This window comes from Suillus subalutaceus, assembly GCF_016647625.1.
Source record: "Suillus subalutaceus strain FC151 chromosome Unknown DFJ58scaffold_64, whole genome shotgun sequence".
Taxonomy (NCBI): domain Eukaryota; kingdom Fungi; phylum Basidiomycota; class Agaricomycetes; order Boletales; family Suillaceae; genus Suillus; species Suillus subalutaceus.
Window position 1 is genome coordinate 118,019 of NW_024540313.1, and position 16,453 is coordinate 134,471.

The 16,453-nt window shown below is 46.5% G+C and overlaps 4 protein-coding genes across 4 annotated transcripts; 3 read left to right on the forward strand and 1 right to left on the reverse strand.

Annotated features, from left to right (window-relative positions):
• The first annotated feature begins 1,012 nt into the window (after positions 1–1,012).
• On the forward strand, positions 1,013–3,918 carry DFJ58DRAFT_792330 (uncharacterized protein). Its single transcript, XM_041390350.1, has 4 exons — positions 1,013–1,246; positions 1,341–2,080; positions 2,135–2,519; positions 2,571–3,918. Exons 1-4 carry the CDS (start codon positions 1,198–1,200, stop codon positions 3,638–3,640), a joined length of 2,244 nt encoding a protein of 747 aa, XP_041243123.1. The 5' UTR covers positions 1,013–1,197; the 3' UTR covers positions 3,641–3,918.
• Positions 3,919–6,749: 2,831 nt separating this feature from the next.
• On the reverse strand, positions 6,750–10,624 carry DFJ58DRAFT_716672 (uncharacterized protein; the record flags this gene model as incomplete). The annotated part of the gene is made up of 9 exons (XM_041384248.1): positions 6,750–6,910; positions 6,944–7,081; positions 7,185–7,276; positions 7,340–7,821; positions 8,953–9,259; positions 9,329–9,555; positions 9,712–10,062; positions 10,123–10,416; positions 10,472–10,624. 9 exons carry the CDS (start codon positions 10,622–10,624, stop codon positions 6,750–6,752), a joined length of 2,205 nt encoding a protein of 734 aa, XP_041243124.1.
• A 2,131-nt stretch (positions 10,625–12,755) lies between these two features.
• Positions 12,756–13,625, forward strand: DFJ58DRAFT_728822 (uncharacterized protein; the record flags this gene model as incomplete). The annotated part of the gene is made up of 2 exons (XM_041385640.1): positions 12,756–12,992; positions 13,059–13,625. 2 exons carry the CDS (start codon positions 12,756–12,758, stop codon positions 13,623–13,625), a joined length of 804 nt encoding a protein of 267 aa, XP_041243125.1.
• A 551-nt stretch (positions 13,626–14,176) lies between these two features.
• On the forward strand, positions 14,177–15,607 carry DFJ58DRAFT_728823 (uncharacterized protein; the record flags this gene model as incomplete). The annotated part of the gene is made up of 8 exons (XM_041385641.1): positions 14,177–14,288; positions 14,335–14,439; positions 14,488–14,648; positions 14,711–14,864; positions 14,917–14,954; positions 15,012–15,051; positions 15,105–15,337; positions 15,386–15,607. 8 exons carry the CDS (start codon positions 14,177–14,179, stop codon positions 15,605–15,607), a joined length of 1,065 nt encoding a protein of 354 aa, XP_041243126.1.
• Between the last annotated feature and the right edge of the window lie 846 nt (positions 15,608–16,453).

The following is a 16,453-nucleotide window of genomic DNA, read 5'->3' on the forward strand; positions in this document are numbered from 1 at the left end:
TTGAAGTTGAAAGCTGCACCCTAACAAAGCAGCATGCAGCGCCGTACGAAAAAATGGGGATGCGAAAAGGAAGGGGAAAAGAAACGCAATCACAGAATCTTGGAAGCACTGGTCGTTTGAGAGAGCGCACGGACCAGTACCATTGTCGAAGTACGCCATGGAGGATCTTCAGGGGGTGTATGTGCAAAAAAGGAAATTATTGTTGCGCCAGGATCTGACGAGGATCCGAGTCTTCACAGAAGCTAGTGCTATTGAACCTATAGGAAATTTCCCAAAGCGACTTAAATGGACCAGCTGATATTCAATAGTCACACTATAACCCTTGGCCCTTACCGCCATCATGTGGTTCTCGATTTTGTCTGGTCCTCCTAATCCCAGGACTTCGATGACTTCAGCAGCGCCACCTCCAAAGTTTGTGAAGTTTGGGAAACGTAAGCTCAATTCACGGGAGCCTTCACCAGAGCCTTGACAAGCTAAAAAAAAACAGAACACTGGATCGAGGTGAATTTCAATGTTGAGGCAGAAGTTGAAGAACTCAAGAGGAAAGCAGAGGAAGCTAGAGCAGTGAGAGAACAGCAGGTGAGGATTTGACATTAGTCACGATACTAGTCATTGATTCTTGCAGATTTGGAAGGAAGCTTATGACGAGGGGTATGCTCAAGGTTATGCCGAGGGTCAACGAGAACTCGACCAATTGCGAGCAGAACTCGACCAACTGCGAGCAAAAGTATTCGCAGCCGAGTTGGAACTTAGTAGTTCTGGATGATGTTAGAGCTCTGTCAGTGTCCGTCTATTCTAATAGAAATGGCTTGACACTACCTCGACATCCTCAATTCATGGATTTTCAACGGAGATGGGTCACACTTAGTCTACCCTAGAGAGACCATAGACGACAATTCCAGTGATAGCCGTTTCGAGTAACACAATTAAACGCGCCGCAGTCTCGGCTTTGCCTGAATAGATAGTCCACACGGCCAGGGTCGGATGATATCTTGAAGCGTGAATACTGATACTACAATCTGCAGCCGGTGCTCTCTGTGAACCCTAGCGGTGTTGCTGCAAAAAAAAGACTGGAGCCTGAGATCATGAGGTTTGCAGTACTACTGCCAAGACTGACATCACGGCTGTCTCCGTTTGTCTATGTGACCATCATTCAGCTGCTTGACAACATTTATCGACCGGTCACTGCAGTAGGCGATGCAGTCAGAAAATTGTCGCCCATTACTGGCGGTAGCATGCAGATTCGGTGCGCAGTTAAAACGTTTCAAGTTTGTAAGAAATTGCTGATATGGAGCGCGTCTCCTGCAAATCTCACGCATCCGCACAACTACATACTCTAGTGCCTTATGACCAGTGGTTCATAACCCACTTGGACGATAACCAGAAAGTCAAACAGGTCAAGCATTGGATACTTTCCAAATGCAATATCATCCAAACGCCCCATCTTCCCGCTCAGCGCCCAGTTTCTCCTATTACGTTTGCTTCCAGCATCAGGACACGTACCTCAGTCGATAGTACGGACGACGGTTATAACGAAGATGACGAGTATGACGAGGACTCAGATGACTTTAACGACTTTTCCTATCGCCACCCAGAACTCAGGCGTCAGACTATATATTCTCGTCGACCTGGAAAGACATCAACCGCATCTGCTTCACACACCATTCAACCTGGCAGTAGTCCAGTCACCGACCAGTATACCCTTATCTCCTTCTCAACTGGAACAATTCTAGAAGATGACTATGCCCTATCGTGGTACAACCTTCGGCCTTGCGAACTTCTAGAGATGCACCGCTCAGGAAAGGTCGTCCAGTTACCAAGAGAAATCATGTCGGAGTATGTCCAGCCCTACTTCGAGTCTAAAGCTAGGACCCTCCGTGCAGTATGGAGTGTAAAGTCAGGTCGATTCGAATCCCCCGCGGCCGCCGGCAATAGGTTAAACGCAAGAAGCAGAGACAAGATATCTACTACTCAAACTCCCTTGCAACCCGAAAAGAAGAGGAGAAAGGCTAAAGTCGAATGGAAAGATCGATGGATAGTTATAAATCATGGCACGCTGTCTCTCTGCAAGGATTCATCCGTGCGTCCATTGAATATCAGTTACCGCATTGCGTGCTCACTTCCAAACTACCAGGGCGGGACTCCTTTGCATCATTTTCCACTGACAACATTACGCGCGCTTCGTGGCGCAGAGTCACTTGCAAGAGCTTGTTCCATTATTGCAAAACAACGCGTTGTTTGTCTCAAGTTTCAAGGCAAGGAGTTCATGGCATCCTCCGTCTCTGCCTCTTCACTGCCCATGTCTCTCCCCTCGTCTCCGATTGCAGAAGACTGGAAAACGGACGTGCAAATTGAGGCGACAGATATCACCACTCTACCGGACAACACCACTTCAACTTCAAAAGAACCTTCAGACGGGGGAGATCACCATAAGAACTCCCCGTCCTCGGACTATAATCCGGAAGACATCTGCCGCGGGGAAGGCGAATGGCTCGTCCTCGATTTGCTCGACGACCATGGTACTCAATTTAATTCACATAGTTCGTCTATCTAACTGTTCACTCGCACAGCTTTCTCGAACATCCTCCGCATCCTTCACCGCTACACCTCTCATCCAATATCATCTTCGTTCCTCCCCACCTCATCAATCATCACAGTCGCAAACTACTGGAACAATGTGTCTTCTCCCGCTCTCACACCTTTTGTTTACTCCTCTCCATACGATTCTCTTCCGTACCCAGAATGGCGCACGAAAACCGTCGAGACCGCGCGCAAGGCTGGCATGGGGGACGTCGGAAAACCCCTCGCACTCGTCCTATGGTCCGAACATACCCGCCGAGAATCCTCATTGCATGACACCTGCAATCCGCGATTCGCTTTCTCGCAAGGAATGGGTCATAAATCTTCTGCTAGTTCTTTTGAGCCATACTCAGACTCAGAATCAGGTGAAAATGATGGAGAGAGCGAGATGGAGTGGGAGGGTTGGATGAGGGATCTAGAGAGGCAAGGAAGCGTGAGGCAGCATCATATTCATCATCAGAAAATCGACCATTATCCTAGTGACTCAGAGCACCAACCACCAAGCCCCTCACCCCTACCCACCCCGCCACTTTCAGACGCATCCTCTCAGGGCTCCCCAAGGGGCCACTCACCCCCGCACTCACCCCCCGCATACCCCACGATCGACAATGTCATCCAGTGCGCGGACCCTTTTTCCCGCACTTCTTTCGAATCACGCGTGCCTGGGTGGATCAAGAATACGACAGTTAGCACCGTGAGCGTGGGCACTACCCCGCACACGTCTCCTCGGAGACGGTCTTCCACGCTCACTCCAGGCAGCTTATCCAGGCTAATGAAAGACTGGGAAAGGGGAGACGCCGTTCGTCCATCGACTGCTATTAATGGCTCCTGTACAGGACCGCCATCATCGTCGTCATCACGACGCACCCATATCCGACACGCACATTCAGGATCCAACCTCCGTCCAACCCCGACAGAGAACCTCCATCGCGCACAAGACGCAGAAGGTTCAAGTACCGGAAAGAAAAAGGTTGGCATCGTGAGGGGTATGTCGATGCGGGCGGAAAAACTTGTGAGGGGACTGGACGCTGCCATAGACTTTGTTGATAATCATCCTTAGCGTTCGTTTATTATGTTAGTTAGTTTGTTTCTTCTCTCTCACTTTTTCGCCTAGGTTATTGCGAGTGGAATTGGTATTTAAGGTCACTTTTGGAGTGTATATTAGTATGTATTCGCCCGTGCCAGCTGCAACTTATTATACCTCAGCTGCCAGGACTCTTCAAACCTTGCGGCACCTGCCCATGCTAGCTTGGCGCCAGCAGATATGCTTGCACTTCTGCTGGTTATATCATGAACGCCGGAACTTTGCTGGTTACTTCCTGCGATGATGACCGTATACACAGTATATAGATCTCCAGAGGCTAATCGATGAATCTCCGGATAACGAATGCATTCCTTCCTCGAGCTCAATCGCGCTGACAATATGATAAGGTAGTTGAGGGGATACGCAACATCCGGCCTGTTCAAAACCTTGCACTATTAATGTTCTTTCTGATCACAGGATAGTGACACCAAGTCCGAGTCGTCGTGAGCTTATCCTTCTATCAGGAGTGACACGAAGTCGTCGTCGTGAGCTTTTAATCGCTTCTGCAGGAACACTTACAGGTTGGTGCTATTCGGCGATTGAAACCCCTGTCGGAGTCAAAGGCGCTCATCGAATACGATGCAGGTGACCTTGTAGATGTTTTCGACCAATTGTGAATATATCTTGTTAGCTCTCTATATCACAGCCTTCATTCGCACGTCAACACGCCCTCCTCTGTCGTTTTCCCTTTTTGTGGTGCCAAGTACTGCCACTTTTGTAATACAACCAAAACACTGGCACGACGCCCCTATAGCTAGTACCCAACCCTGGATTCGAAACCTCTAGCGCCCTATGCAAACAAGATAAATTGAGCATCAAGGTACAAGCGTGTTACCCGTCATTTTCTTGCCATGGATCTCCGTCTCGAAATTCTGAAGCAACAAAAGAAAATATCTAACTGCTATTGCAAATCCATATTGTACATACACAAGAACATCATGTCCGGAAGCGGCAAGGGCCTGCCAGCGGCTCCCCAATTTGATCCTCGCTGAGCGCTAGCCCTGATAGGTCACCCAAGTTGACCACAATTGAAACTAGATCTTGGATGCCCGTGTTGTAATCTGGGATAAATGGTATTTCAATTCAGTCAATTTCTTCTGTCCGCATCGCTGAGTGGGTCCTATAGGCATTATCAGGGGTCCGGCATGAGAATGTCAGGGACTGAGCAAGTTAAGTCAGAAGTCTGCTGAGAGTGCAAATGTCTAAAGGGGTATTTCAGGTGGACAGGTTTTGCATATAAAAGTGAACTGTCCTCCCACCGTCTCCTTCAGCTTGATTTTTGGGATCCCATATCACAAATAATGCGTCTCTCCTTCATCCTCGCCGTTGTTGCTGCTTTCAACTTGACGGTGTCTATGCCTGTCCCTGATGATGAAACATATTGCCCGGTCAGATGCAATAGCATCAGGATTGCGGCCTGCTGCTTGAATCAAGTGAATAAATGAGGAGTAGAATCTGATTCTACCCATGTGAGCAGAAGTAGTTTTCATCCAACCCTATGACTCACCGGTATGGTAGACTACAATCATGTTTGTCTATTAACGCGTCCCAGAGTCACCGCAAGCCAACTAACATCCAACAATAGCAGCTACTAAATTCATTTCATCCTCGTTGAGGTGCGCATCTAAAACGGCCGGCAGGAACGGCGGACTGATGGGGGCACGCCTCCCAGATCAGGACATTTAGTGACTTCAGAGATCGGAAGGGAGGCCATCGGGAAAACCACCGGTTCTTTTTTGTACTTATTCCAGGACCTAGAAATAGGTGCTTTGTATGATATCACACTGGTTTGGCGAAGAAAAGAGACGATTAGTCTGATAACGTCGGAGGGACTAATCGTGTCGAACGGACTGCACTTGCGCGAAGCGTTGGAGCTGTGACGAGGGAAGCTTCAGATTCAGAATCAGAATCCGAACTTCCTAGATTGTTGGGCCCGGGGCTGGGGCGCCGTGGCGCTAGTGCTGCCGTGGTCCGATTCAGAGGGTCCTGGGCGAGAACTTTGAGGTTCACACTGGCGTGCCGTTCGTGCAGGGAGAGAAAACGGCTTGGTTCAAACTGAATGAAAGTGCTACGTTTGTACAAAGTCGTGGTTAAGGGAGAGAAGACGAAGCAGGTTTCGGGCGAAGGCGCGTAGCGCCTCCCAGCCTTGAAGGGGCTTTAGCCTAGGGGAAAAAGGTGAGCTGTGAGGGCGGGTGAGCCGCCTCGCTGTGTCTTAGCTAAGTCTACCTCTTCAGGGCCCAAGGAGAGTTTGGGTTACTGCTGTGAGTGTCAGCGAGGCGCTAGGTCGTGCGACCGCGCGATGGAAAGGGAGAGGAGGGCGGGGAAAAGAAAAACTAAGTCGACGAAATGCACGGGGTGAATGGTCGACACGGCAGAAAAAGAAAAGGTGCGAACGTCACGCTTGTTGTTCGCTCATAGACTCGTAACCAGTCTAGACTACGTCTTTGAGATGTTAAGTGTTTGACGTAGTCAGACTGGTCGATCTCGGAGAAATTTGGCAGGAGAAGCGAGGAGTTTGAAATTTCATACATGCCGGTCATGCCGGTTTAGGTAATCGTTGTAATTGTACAGCGTTGGACGTCGAGTCTTCACAACACTGTTGTGCCATTGAAAGGGCACTTGTAAAGTCCGTTGGGAGATTTTCAATCGCGTCTCGAGCAGCGAGCGATAAAGGTCGTATGGAACTCATGGTTCATAGCATATATATTATAGGTTGAGCGAGAGGAAACACATAACTTGTAAGTACTGTATGATCGCAGGTACCTCAGCCGGCACAATCGGCATCTATCAAATTTCAAACTCCTCGCTCCTCCTGCCAAATTTCTCCGAGATCGACCACATCTGCAAAACCGCTGAAATGAACGCTTAACTTACGCGCGTTACGGACACTTACGAACGCTTACGACCTCAGTAGCGCACTCACGCGATTGGTGGAGATGCTGAACACCAATATTGCTCACCGCATTTGGCTGATAAAACATAAGCCAAGTTATCTTTTGTTGATAAGATGCAATAGGCTCAGAGATATGACACGATAGATGCGATAGCAATAGATACAATTGCTACATACCGATTGAGCCATTGTCTACGCAAACTCGGTACTAAATGTATGATAACTCTCCTTGTCCGCGAAGTTGTTCAAAAAGAAACGGTCGTAGCTTTCCAAACAAGTAGCCGATGAAACACCACTGGTCACTTTCTCGCCAAAACATGGTATGAGTTCAACAGCGTGTGTTACGTCTGTTACTGGTACCACAGCACCATGCCTATAGCAATTACCAGTGTTATCTTGAACGTATGTATGCTCAACGGTCCACATTGACAGTTCGGCTTGTTGGTCAGGAGAGGCGATAAAGTGGAAGTATTGGATGTAGAGAAGCAGAGTAGCGAGGTATGTCGGAAGGTCAAAGTTGGAATCTCATCGAATCATTGGCTGGAAAATCAGTCGGACCTGTGCGACATGACTCCCTGAATAAAGTGATAAAATCAGTACTGGAAATAAGTGCAGGAACATACATACTCATTTGCCCATCATCTCCCATAGTGTCAATGAGAACGGTATCACAGTTGCCGAAGGGGAAATCATCGCTCCGTGGGTAAGCCTGTATCACTCTGCTTGGCATTATAATTCATGGCTGAAATGCTGAGTGAAGTTGTAGTCAAAATTTGTTCCACGTGCAGAAGCGCCCATATCTGCCATCCCAGAGGGTATGCTCACCAGTGAACTGTGATGAACGATGAATAAAATTGGCAAGCGCAATATCGAAGTCAGGGAGCGAGTACTTCGTGCGAATATCAATTAGTGACAGTGATTTGTAGTCCGGCGTTACATTCAGTTGAAAGGCAGTGAGTGCGTCTCCGGAGAGAATGCCTTTGAGGAAGTGGTTACAGACAGGTCGAGGACCATGAACAGATTTCGTTTCGTCAGGGAGAACCCAGGAAACCCAGGAGAGCGCAGGGTTGGTGGTTGTAATGTCTTCGTCCTCAGCATGTATGGCGCTGACCAGTGACGCCCCGCGAGAAGTCAACAGCGCGTACAAACTAAACATCTCCATTGACTCTTGGCAGTTAAGAATCTGCACGCACTGCTCCATAAAATCTTTGATTTGGTGGGATGTCCGCAGGAAAAGGTCCTTACAATGTGTGATGAGCAACCGCTGTCATGCATGGTATGTGCCTCATACCATGACATATACATAGCAGGAGTAATAAGGGAGGTATAATACACCAGAATGTATCCTATCATCAAGTTACCCCATCATTTTTCCCTTAGTTATTAGCTAGTATTTTCACTTTCAAAACTTCACTTCCATTTCTCCATGTATTTCTATTTTGTTCCATGAGATTCTATCTGTTTCCATTTTTCTAGGCATATTTATCCATCAAACTTCCTCTCCAGCCACAAAGCATGTTTGTAAGCTTGTCATGTGACTGGTTAATAATCTGATTTGTAAGGATTCAACTTGACTCACCATGTTTTTGTCATGATTCGTCATGCTTTGTAAGACTTGCAAGTGTATTTATAAGCTACTTAGTAAGAAGGCTGATTCAGCTCACTCAAAAGATTGGTTTGTAAGCATGTTCTTACCAATCCTTGGGATGACTCATGTCTTTTATTCATCTTTCTTTGTAATCTTACATTGTATTAATAAGCTAGTTAGTAAACAAGCTGACTCAACACACCAAAAGGATTGATTTGTAAGAATGTTCTTACCAATCCATGTGCTGAATCATGCTTAGTAAGATGGCCTCCAAAAAGGTATAAAAGGAGCCCATTTTGCCACTGTCAATCTAAGCTTCCCACTTTAAACCCTGTTCTCAAATCAAGTGAGATTACCTAAGAAATAAACTGCAGGCAAATCTAGTGCCTTGAAGTAAGACTAAGAAACATCTATCTGAGTTATATACTACCTTACAGGGGTTGACTATATAACAAACTAACCCACTAAACTTAAACTAAACTTCACACATACAAATAACCTCTCTCTTTCATAGGAAGGGAGAATCAAACTAAGAGAACTACTTCACATTGAGGCAAACTTTCATAGGGTGAAATAAACCTATTTAATTCACAAAAGACCTCAAAGCAAACCTACAGAGAGAAAGCAAGAAGGGGACATTTTTAAGTAAACCCTCCCAAGAACTCACACGTTATCTACCACGAAAACTAGAAAAGTCGTAGACCGTGTACTTAAGGACTGGCAAGAAGTCTTATCCTATATAGTTGTGCTGTCACTATATAAGCGGCGTACATAAGACCCTTAAGTAAGAGGACACCGCTCCATCACGTCAGCGGAGAACTGCATCAAAGTGCCCAGTTTCTGAATCGTACCATCAAAGCTTTGTAGAAGCTCGAGTTTGGGGATGAAAAAATCTTCTTTGACACCCTTCTTCCCCCTCCTTGCCTCGGCCTGGATGATAGTGTCCTTGAAAGAGTGAAAATCTGAAAGCACCTGAACCATTGACTGAAGTGACTGAGGCGAGTGAACAGGATTCTGTGCTAAGTAAAAGAAGTCCACGAGGGCGTGAATTGCACGAACGAATCTGGGTGGAACAGCCCCTGTGATTGACGCAACGATAGTGCATTGGATGTCTCTATGCTCGCAGCCTGTCATTTGATTAACGTGCGTGATGCCTTTTGTAAAGTGGCGCGTTCCGACTCACTTGTGCTGGACCATGAAGCGAGTGTCGAGCTCGTAATCTCCCATAGCTTCCTTAATCCATTTCAGTGGATGATCAGCAAAAAACTTATGACAGGTGTACAGAATTTCGCCGGTGAGGAAAACAGACGGACATGCAAACATCCAATCACGCCAGTATGGCATATGAACTCCAGACAAGTTAACGGCTTTGGCCGCTTTCTGAAACTTGTCGAGATCCCAGGGATCGACCTTCCGGGATATCTCCACAATTAGTTTCAATGTGTGCTGCCCAGTGCGAGGGGGGTGGAGAATTCCATCTCCAAAATCGGCTTGTGTTGCCATCGTAAGTGGGGATGAGTTTTTACTGACTGCAGCAATCATAGTAGCCTCTGGCAGGTCGCACACATGAGCAACGAGTGGCGTAAACACATGCCGGATGTAGCGGGAAGGATCGGGCATGAAGCAGCCATCCTTTGCTGCGACCTTGAGGTTGGCGAAAACGAGGTCCATACATTTATGCCACAGTCTGGCTTGGAGGATAGACTGGTAATCTGGATGGACTTGGAACTTGACAACGGGAATGTAGGCTATGCAGCGCCAAGCTCGTAACGTTGCCTTGGAACGAACCTCAGAGTCAATATTACCAATGGTGAGGAAGACCGGATGCATCTCAATACCTCCAGCAAGTCGCGTTACAGGAGTTTTATCGGATCCCAAGATTATTGGGACTTGAGTCGCACCCAATGGGAGATGGCCCTAGAAATAATAGAATCAGTCGGTTACTCGGTGAGGAGTATATTAACAGGGCAAATGAACCTGAATTTTCCATGCCATATCGGCACTCATGTAGTCTCCGTATTTGCGCTGATTTTTGACGTTAACGACGTGGGGCTGAAAGGTCATGTGGTTCGCAAAAGTCGGGTCACTAAAGAGTTGCTTGACGACCTCCAGCGCATCACGCCAAACAAGCTCCATGGGATGGACAGTCTTATAGCCTTTAAATTCTATTTTAGAGACTTTCCACGGGGCAAAAGAAGGCAGCGAGTCCATCCAGTCCAGGAAGTGATCTTTCGTGGTGAAAGATGGTCTTGCACGATCCAGAGCATCAAACTAGTAGGTAATATCAGAGTTAGGAGTACAGCTTAGATCAATATTCATGATTTACCCATTTCAACTTCAAGAACTTGGTGATTTGGGTTTGAGTAAGGTTTTCCACCAAAAACTTCCCTAGATCCCATTCACCTTCATCATGGAAAGGGTAATGAGGATTTATCTTCCACTGATACGCATATTGATCATCTTCCAACTTATCCAGCATGTTTCTACCAACACCATAGATATATCCAGATTCCGGGTGACAGGTACCGGTGACGGGTATCCGACCACCTTGATTGAATACAGAAGGGATGGGTAATGTTCGTGGTCGTGCATCGCATGGCCAACAGGTAGACGGAGAATTGAGATGTGAAATAAGCGCCTCGACGGATGAATATTCCCCCAATTTGCAGTTGGGACATAGCCTACCAAAGGTATGTGCAGTATCACAAAGTGAACACAGAAGTACTTACATTGTAGCATAGACTTGGCTTTGACTCAAGCCAGTGTGCTGGCACTTTGCACAGGAAGCTGAAAAAGCTACTAAGTCTTTCAAAAGTCCGAAAACCTCACGTTTCACAGCGCACAGTCATCGCGCAGGCCAATGGAACCTGCGTCTTCATCACCGGTCTCATCTCCTCCTCGACCAAGCAGTCCTGCTTTCACCAGCACTACATCAAGTAGTGCAACCCGTGTTGAATTAACTCCCTTGGAGTTGTTTAAAAAGGTCGACCACTCTGAGTCGCCTCATAATATCATGACTACTGAGCTCTTATCTGGCTCTGACTGCTCACTTTCTCCCAAGCTGTCCCCCTTCCATGCAGACTCTCCAAATGTTCACCTCAGCCCAGTGGAGGAGATCCCGTTGTCTTGATAACCGAGGGTCTTATATAAATACGTGTAAGAATGTAATGACACCACAATTACACTGGATAAGACTTCTTGCCAGTCCTCGATTAACACGGTCTACGACTTTTCTTCTTTCGTGGTAGATAACGTGTGAGTTCTTGGGAGGCTCGCTAAACCAATCAGTCAGATTAACTTAGCCGGAGCTTTATTATCTCTGATTGAAACTATGGGATTGTCTAGGATATACCGTCTAGACACTTGAACTGGTTTCCTGAATATACGGTTAACTGTTGAGAAGCTGGTCTCAAATGTGACTACGTGGACCAAAGCTTGTGTTGGTCAATATACAAATACCTGGTGAGAACGCTGGTCTCACAAATAACAACAATGACAAATAAAAAAAAAACAATGACAAATAACAACAATGACCAAAGCTCGTGTTGGTCAGTATACAAATACCTGGTGAGAACGCTGGTCTCACAAATAACAACGGTGACCAAAGCTCGTGTTGGTCAGTAAAACACTACGTGGTGAGAACACTGGTCTCACAAAACTGGGTTTCTATCGCGAGAAACTTATGTAATCTCAAGGGAAACACTTTCCCTGCACTTGTCTGAACAGTTCTTACAAAGGAAATGGGCTTTGTAAGCAGCAATTTGTTCAGACTGAAGCTTCTTAGGTGAGAGTTCAATTTGCTCAAGTGGGAGTTCTTGAATGCAACAAGTGGGAGATCTATTTTTTGGGGGGGAGAATGGGCTCTCCTTATATACATTTTGTGTGGGAATATTATGTAAGTAAAAAGGTGATGTAATGACTTCAGAATGTGAGAAGAATATTCCAAAAACTGGAGCAGAATGTTCTAGCAAATGCAAAAGAACATTCCAGAATATTCATGGTGGGATAATGACATCATTCTGAGTCACTATGAGTCACTATGAGTCATTATGAGTCATTGGAATGTTCTAGCAAATTCCATGGAACATGACATCATTATGACATCACTATGATATCATATCTTTCAACCAAAATACCTGCAGGAGTGTAGGTGAAGTCCTATGACATCATTATGACATCATACCCTGTAGGTACAATTTTATGAAGCATCTGATTAGTCAGAGCATCCTAATAGAAAAGTAAAGTAAAGAAACACTAGAGAAAACAACTCAGAAATAATGGAATAAATAATAGTACACAATACGCGGGCTTTTTAGATAGGTTTTTGTTAGGCTTTGAACTTTTCTCTATGGGTTTCTCTAGCCAAAGTGAATAAGCCAAAGGAAAGGCAATACCTTAACCTTCATTTTGCTTCTCATATCAACTAGGTCATTATGTGATTCCCATCTCACATATGACTTTTTCTTCGAAACATGGTGGATTCATGAATCACTGAGGGAAAACTGAAACTATTGGACCAAGGTTTGATACCAAGGTATGGGTTGACTAGTCTGAGGACTAAGCTAACAGACTTTGTCTTTTAGGGGGATACCTAGTAGTCATGTCCATGCATGATTCCCAAATCATGCAGGACACCGTACCTTCCTGATGTAAAGGAGAGCATATTGTACAAGCCCGACATCTTACAGTCACCAAAGTCACCTTCTCGGGCAGCTTATTTGCATGAGAGGTCATCCAAGAGGCATGTTCCATACCCTCTCAGGCCATCTCCACTGGAGCTTCAGTTTGCAAACCACATGACAGGACGAGTACGCGAACCAGACTTTACACCTGAACAGCTTCAAGAGGTATTTGTTTTTTTCACTTCCTTGTTCCAGAGGTTCTCAAGTTTTCACGTGGTCTATGTTCAAAAGCACAAGGACACAATATCCAGTGGTCTCTCACAGATGAGCTTTGACACTTTGTACAAAGCATTCAAAGCACTACTTGCCGGTCGCGAGGCTGCTCGCCATGAAGTGGCGACATCGCTATGGCAGGTTGAATACTCGGAGCGTATGACAGCATTCAACCAGGCGCTCCACCAGGAGAACAGAGACTGGCTCAATATGAAAGATGAACAGCTGAAGAAACTTAGAAACATCTTTTCTGAGCGTGACCGGACGGAAATCGATGACGACACGGATTACATTCAAGCCATCTACAACAATGAGTGCGAGATGCTTCGTGCCATCACTGCCCAAGCGGAGATAATCTCAAGACACCTGGGCTCACGTGCCAAGCGTGAATTATTAGCATCTACCGGCGAAGCTCCCTACCTCCCATGGTTTGTTGGTGGTTTGCATAACAAGGATAGCATCACGCTTGCGCTACGTGGTTTCACGGATGCTGGTACCGATACTGATACCGACTCTGATACCGACTCCGGCGAAGATGATGATAATCGGCCGGGCCAGCAGCGCTTGTGCGGCATGCAGTTGTGACATACCAATGGTATGTGACTGCCAAGTCATTCACACTACTCACACTGATCAATATCAGTGACATACCATTCATTTGTATCGCTGTTCATAGATTGTTATCAACCGGTATCGCCTTCCTTTTCCCGTTCTTCCCTTGTTCATAACACGCTTCGACCGTTCAATAAGCGCTTCGCCCACTCCGGCCATTCATATATCTTTTCCCCCCGTTCATAAATTGTCTTATCGGACCACACCCCCCCCTCTTTTACACTTCGCTAGTAAATGTCCTTGCTTGGTTCGTAAATCACCTTATCAGCCCGCCACACATTCCTGGTTTGTAAAGTTCATGTAAAGTTCTGGTCTCTTTTCCTCCTATGTACAATTACATCGATTCGCCAGTTAAATGCATGCATGTGCTCCCACATCCTTACCCCCAACCTTGAATGCCTAGTGAGCGTCCCTCTCAGTGGAAAACTAAGGCCAAGGTTCCAAAACCGCCGTGAGGTTCCGGCCTTAATCCATCGGGCGAACCAGCAACTGACCAGCTGCGTATTCCTACTGAACAACCCCAGATGTCCTATTTCAACAACTTCAATGCGCATTTGGCCAGGGAAGACTGGCAACAGCAACGTGTTGACGATGACGCGCTGCTTCACCCTCCAGCATCAAGCACTGGGAATACAAGTGAGTCCATCGCGTTTTCATTCACTGATCACTTACAATTTTGCAGCTCACTACGGCCACTGGAGCATGCAGGGCACTTCCTTCGAACAATTCCCTCAAGGCTCCACCTATAACCCCTCCGACAACTTCTCCCAAAGTGCCTCACTCCAGGGTCCTATTGCCAGCACGAGCGCATCAGAGATGACACTCATACAATGAGGTGAGATTCCCCAAACATTTGGGCAGTTCTCTCAAGGCACTACCTATAACCCCTCCGACCTCTCTCAACACGCCTCATTCCAGGGTTCTACTGCCAGCACGAGCGCGTTAGAGATGGCGCCCATACAACGAGGCAAGATCCCGCAGACAGATGTAATGCACGTAAGTCTACTTTTTTTCTTCAATTCATTTCATGCTGACACCATACCGCTCATAGACGTCAGGCCCGGCAAGGCAGCCAAAGAAACACACCAACCGCCGAGCGATGCCGCCTACGCCACGAATGGCTCCCTATCCCTACTACACGCCCACAGACCATTTCAGGACCTGCACCTTCTGCAACTGCAACTGAAGGCTCACCTCGCAATCTGCAATGTCGTCAGCACCTGACCCCCCCCTTATCAAACTATCGGTTGAGATCATTGAGCAGACCGTGAAGACGGCGATGAAATTAGTCACGTGCGAGCTGTTTGGGGATGAAGCAATGACGACGGACAAGGCCGACAAAATATCATGCTGACCCAGGTACTCTGGGACTCTGTCCCACGTTGCTTTGCGCCTAACAGTAGGTCTTGTATATCAATCGTTCGCAACTACTACTGATCCTTGTTGTATTAGCGACATTCGAGGATTTCATCACTAGCAAGCACCGTCAGGATGTCGCAAATGCACTATCAATAACCCACAGGAAGTTTCGCAGACTTCACGTGCGAAGGCGTGTTCAGCGCATATCGGCTTTTCCCTCCACAACACAGTACCACACCCCTGTGGTCTATCACCAACGTGTGATCACCAAGATCACGACTGATGCCGATGGAATGGTCTTCATGCATATATACACTTTCGACCAAGTAAGTTTTAACTTTCATGCATTGCCGCTTTAACACTATTTTTTTCAGGATGGGAAGGTTCAAATCAAGGCAAAATTCCAGAATCCATTCATAATGTCGAGCGTCATTCGTTTCATCTGGTATGGATTACGCCAGGAGTTCCTCAGTGAGACAGAAGAAGAAAAGATCGAAAAATTGAAGGTAATCTGGGCGCTCGCCAGTGCCACGACATTCTGCAGCCTGGACGAACAATCCGAAGATCAGGTGAAGATTGACCGTTTGGAGGTCTGACATACAATCGTAAATTCGTCGCCATTCTGGATGCGATGAGGAACCTTACTGGGGACGAGCTAGCTGAGTTTCACAAGTTTTTGCGATATGTATTAGTAGTTGGACCTTCACAGACGCCCTTGTAAATACTACTAGTACAAGTTGGTATCAGATGGATTTGATTGTACTACTACTACTACTACTACTACGTTTTATTGCGCTGATAATCTCATGTTACCGATAATCTACTGCATTATTGCGCTGATAATCTTATGTCACTGACAATCTTGAAATCTCGCATTCAATTGTGTTCAGTATCCAAAAGCAGGTAGATATGTGCTAAGTTTCGGGCTAACCAAAACGGCAACTCTCGCAAGTATTTTTAAACTACATATCCACCAAGTTGGATTTGCTGATGCAGTCACTTGCCAGCCACTCGACTTGTCTGTGGTATTAGTAAGCCAGGCTGGTCACGAGCCTAGTTCGCTCAAAGACTTAATTTCTATTTCCTCCGCTCGTGCCTCGCTACGTAATAGAATGGCAAAATGTGCAGGTGCCGGGTACTATATCGGTTATCACAGAAGTCTGGGATTTGGTTGGATTTGGGTTTTTCGCGCTTGGGGGTTTCGTTCGCCCCATGTCAGGTATTCGCCCCCATGATTTCCTAAAAAGAAGGTTGCGACACTAGTATTCCATCTATAATGTTTAAAAACCATCAACCTTCTCGCTACGTTCTTGATCTCAACCACCATTATCCTCAGGCCGCCACGTCCGAGTTAACACATCCTCGGTTGTTTTCCCTTCTTGTGGTACTACCACCACTTTTGTAGTATACCAGAGCACGACGCCCTTAGTATCCGATCCCGT

Excerpts from the sequence above, each read along its gene's own strand:
- DFJ58DRAFT_792330 (XM_041390350.1), top strand. The coding sequence starts at position 1,198 with ATGCAGTCAGAAAATTGTCGCCCATTACTGGCGGTAGCATGCAGATTC. Across the intron at positions 1,247-1,340 it reads GGCGGTAGCATGCAGATTCG|TGCCTTATGACCAGTGGTTC; the intron begins GTGCGCAGTTAA and ends TACATACTCTAG. Across the intron at positions 2,081-2,134 it reads CTCTCTGCAAGGATTCATCC|GGCGGGACTCCTTTGCATCA; the intron begins GTGCGTCCATTG and ends CCAAACTACCAG.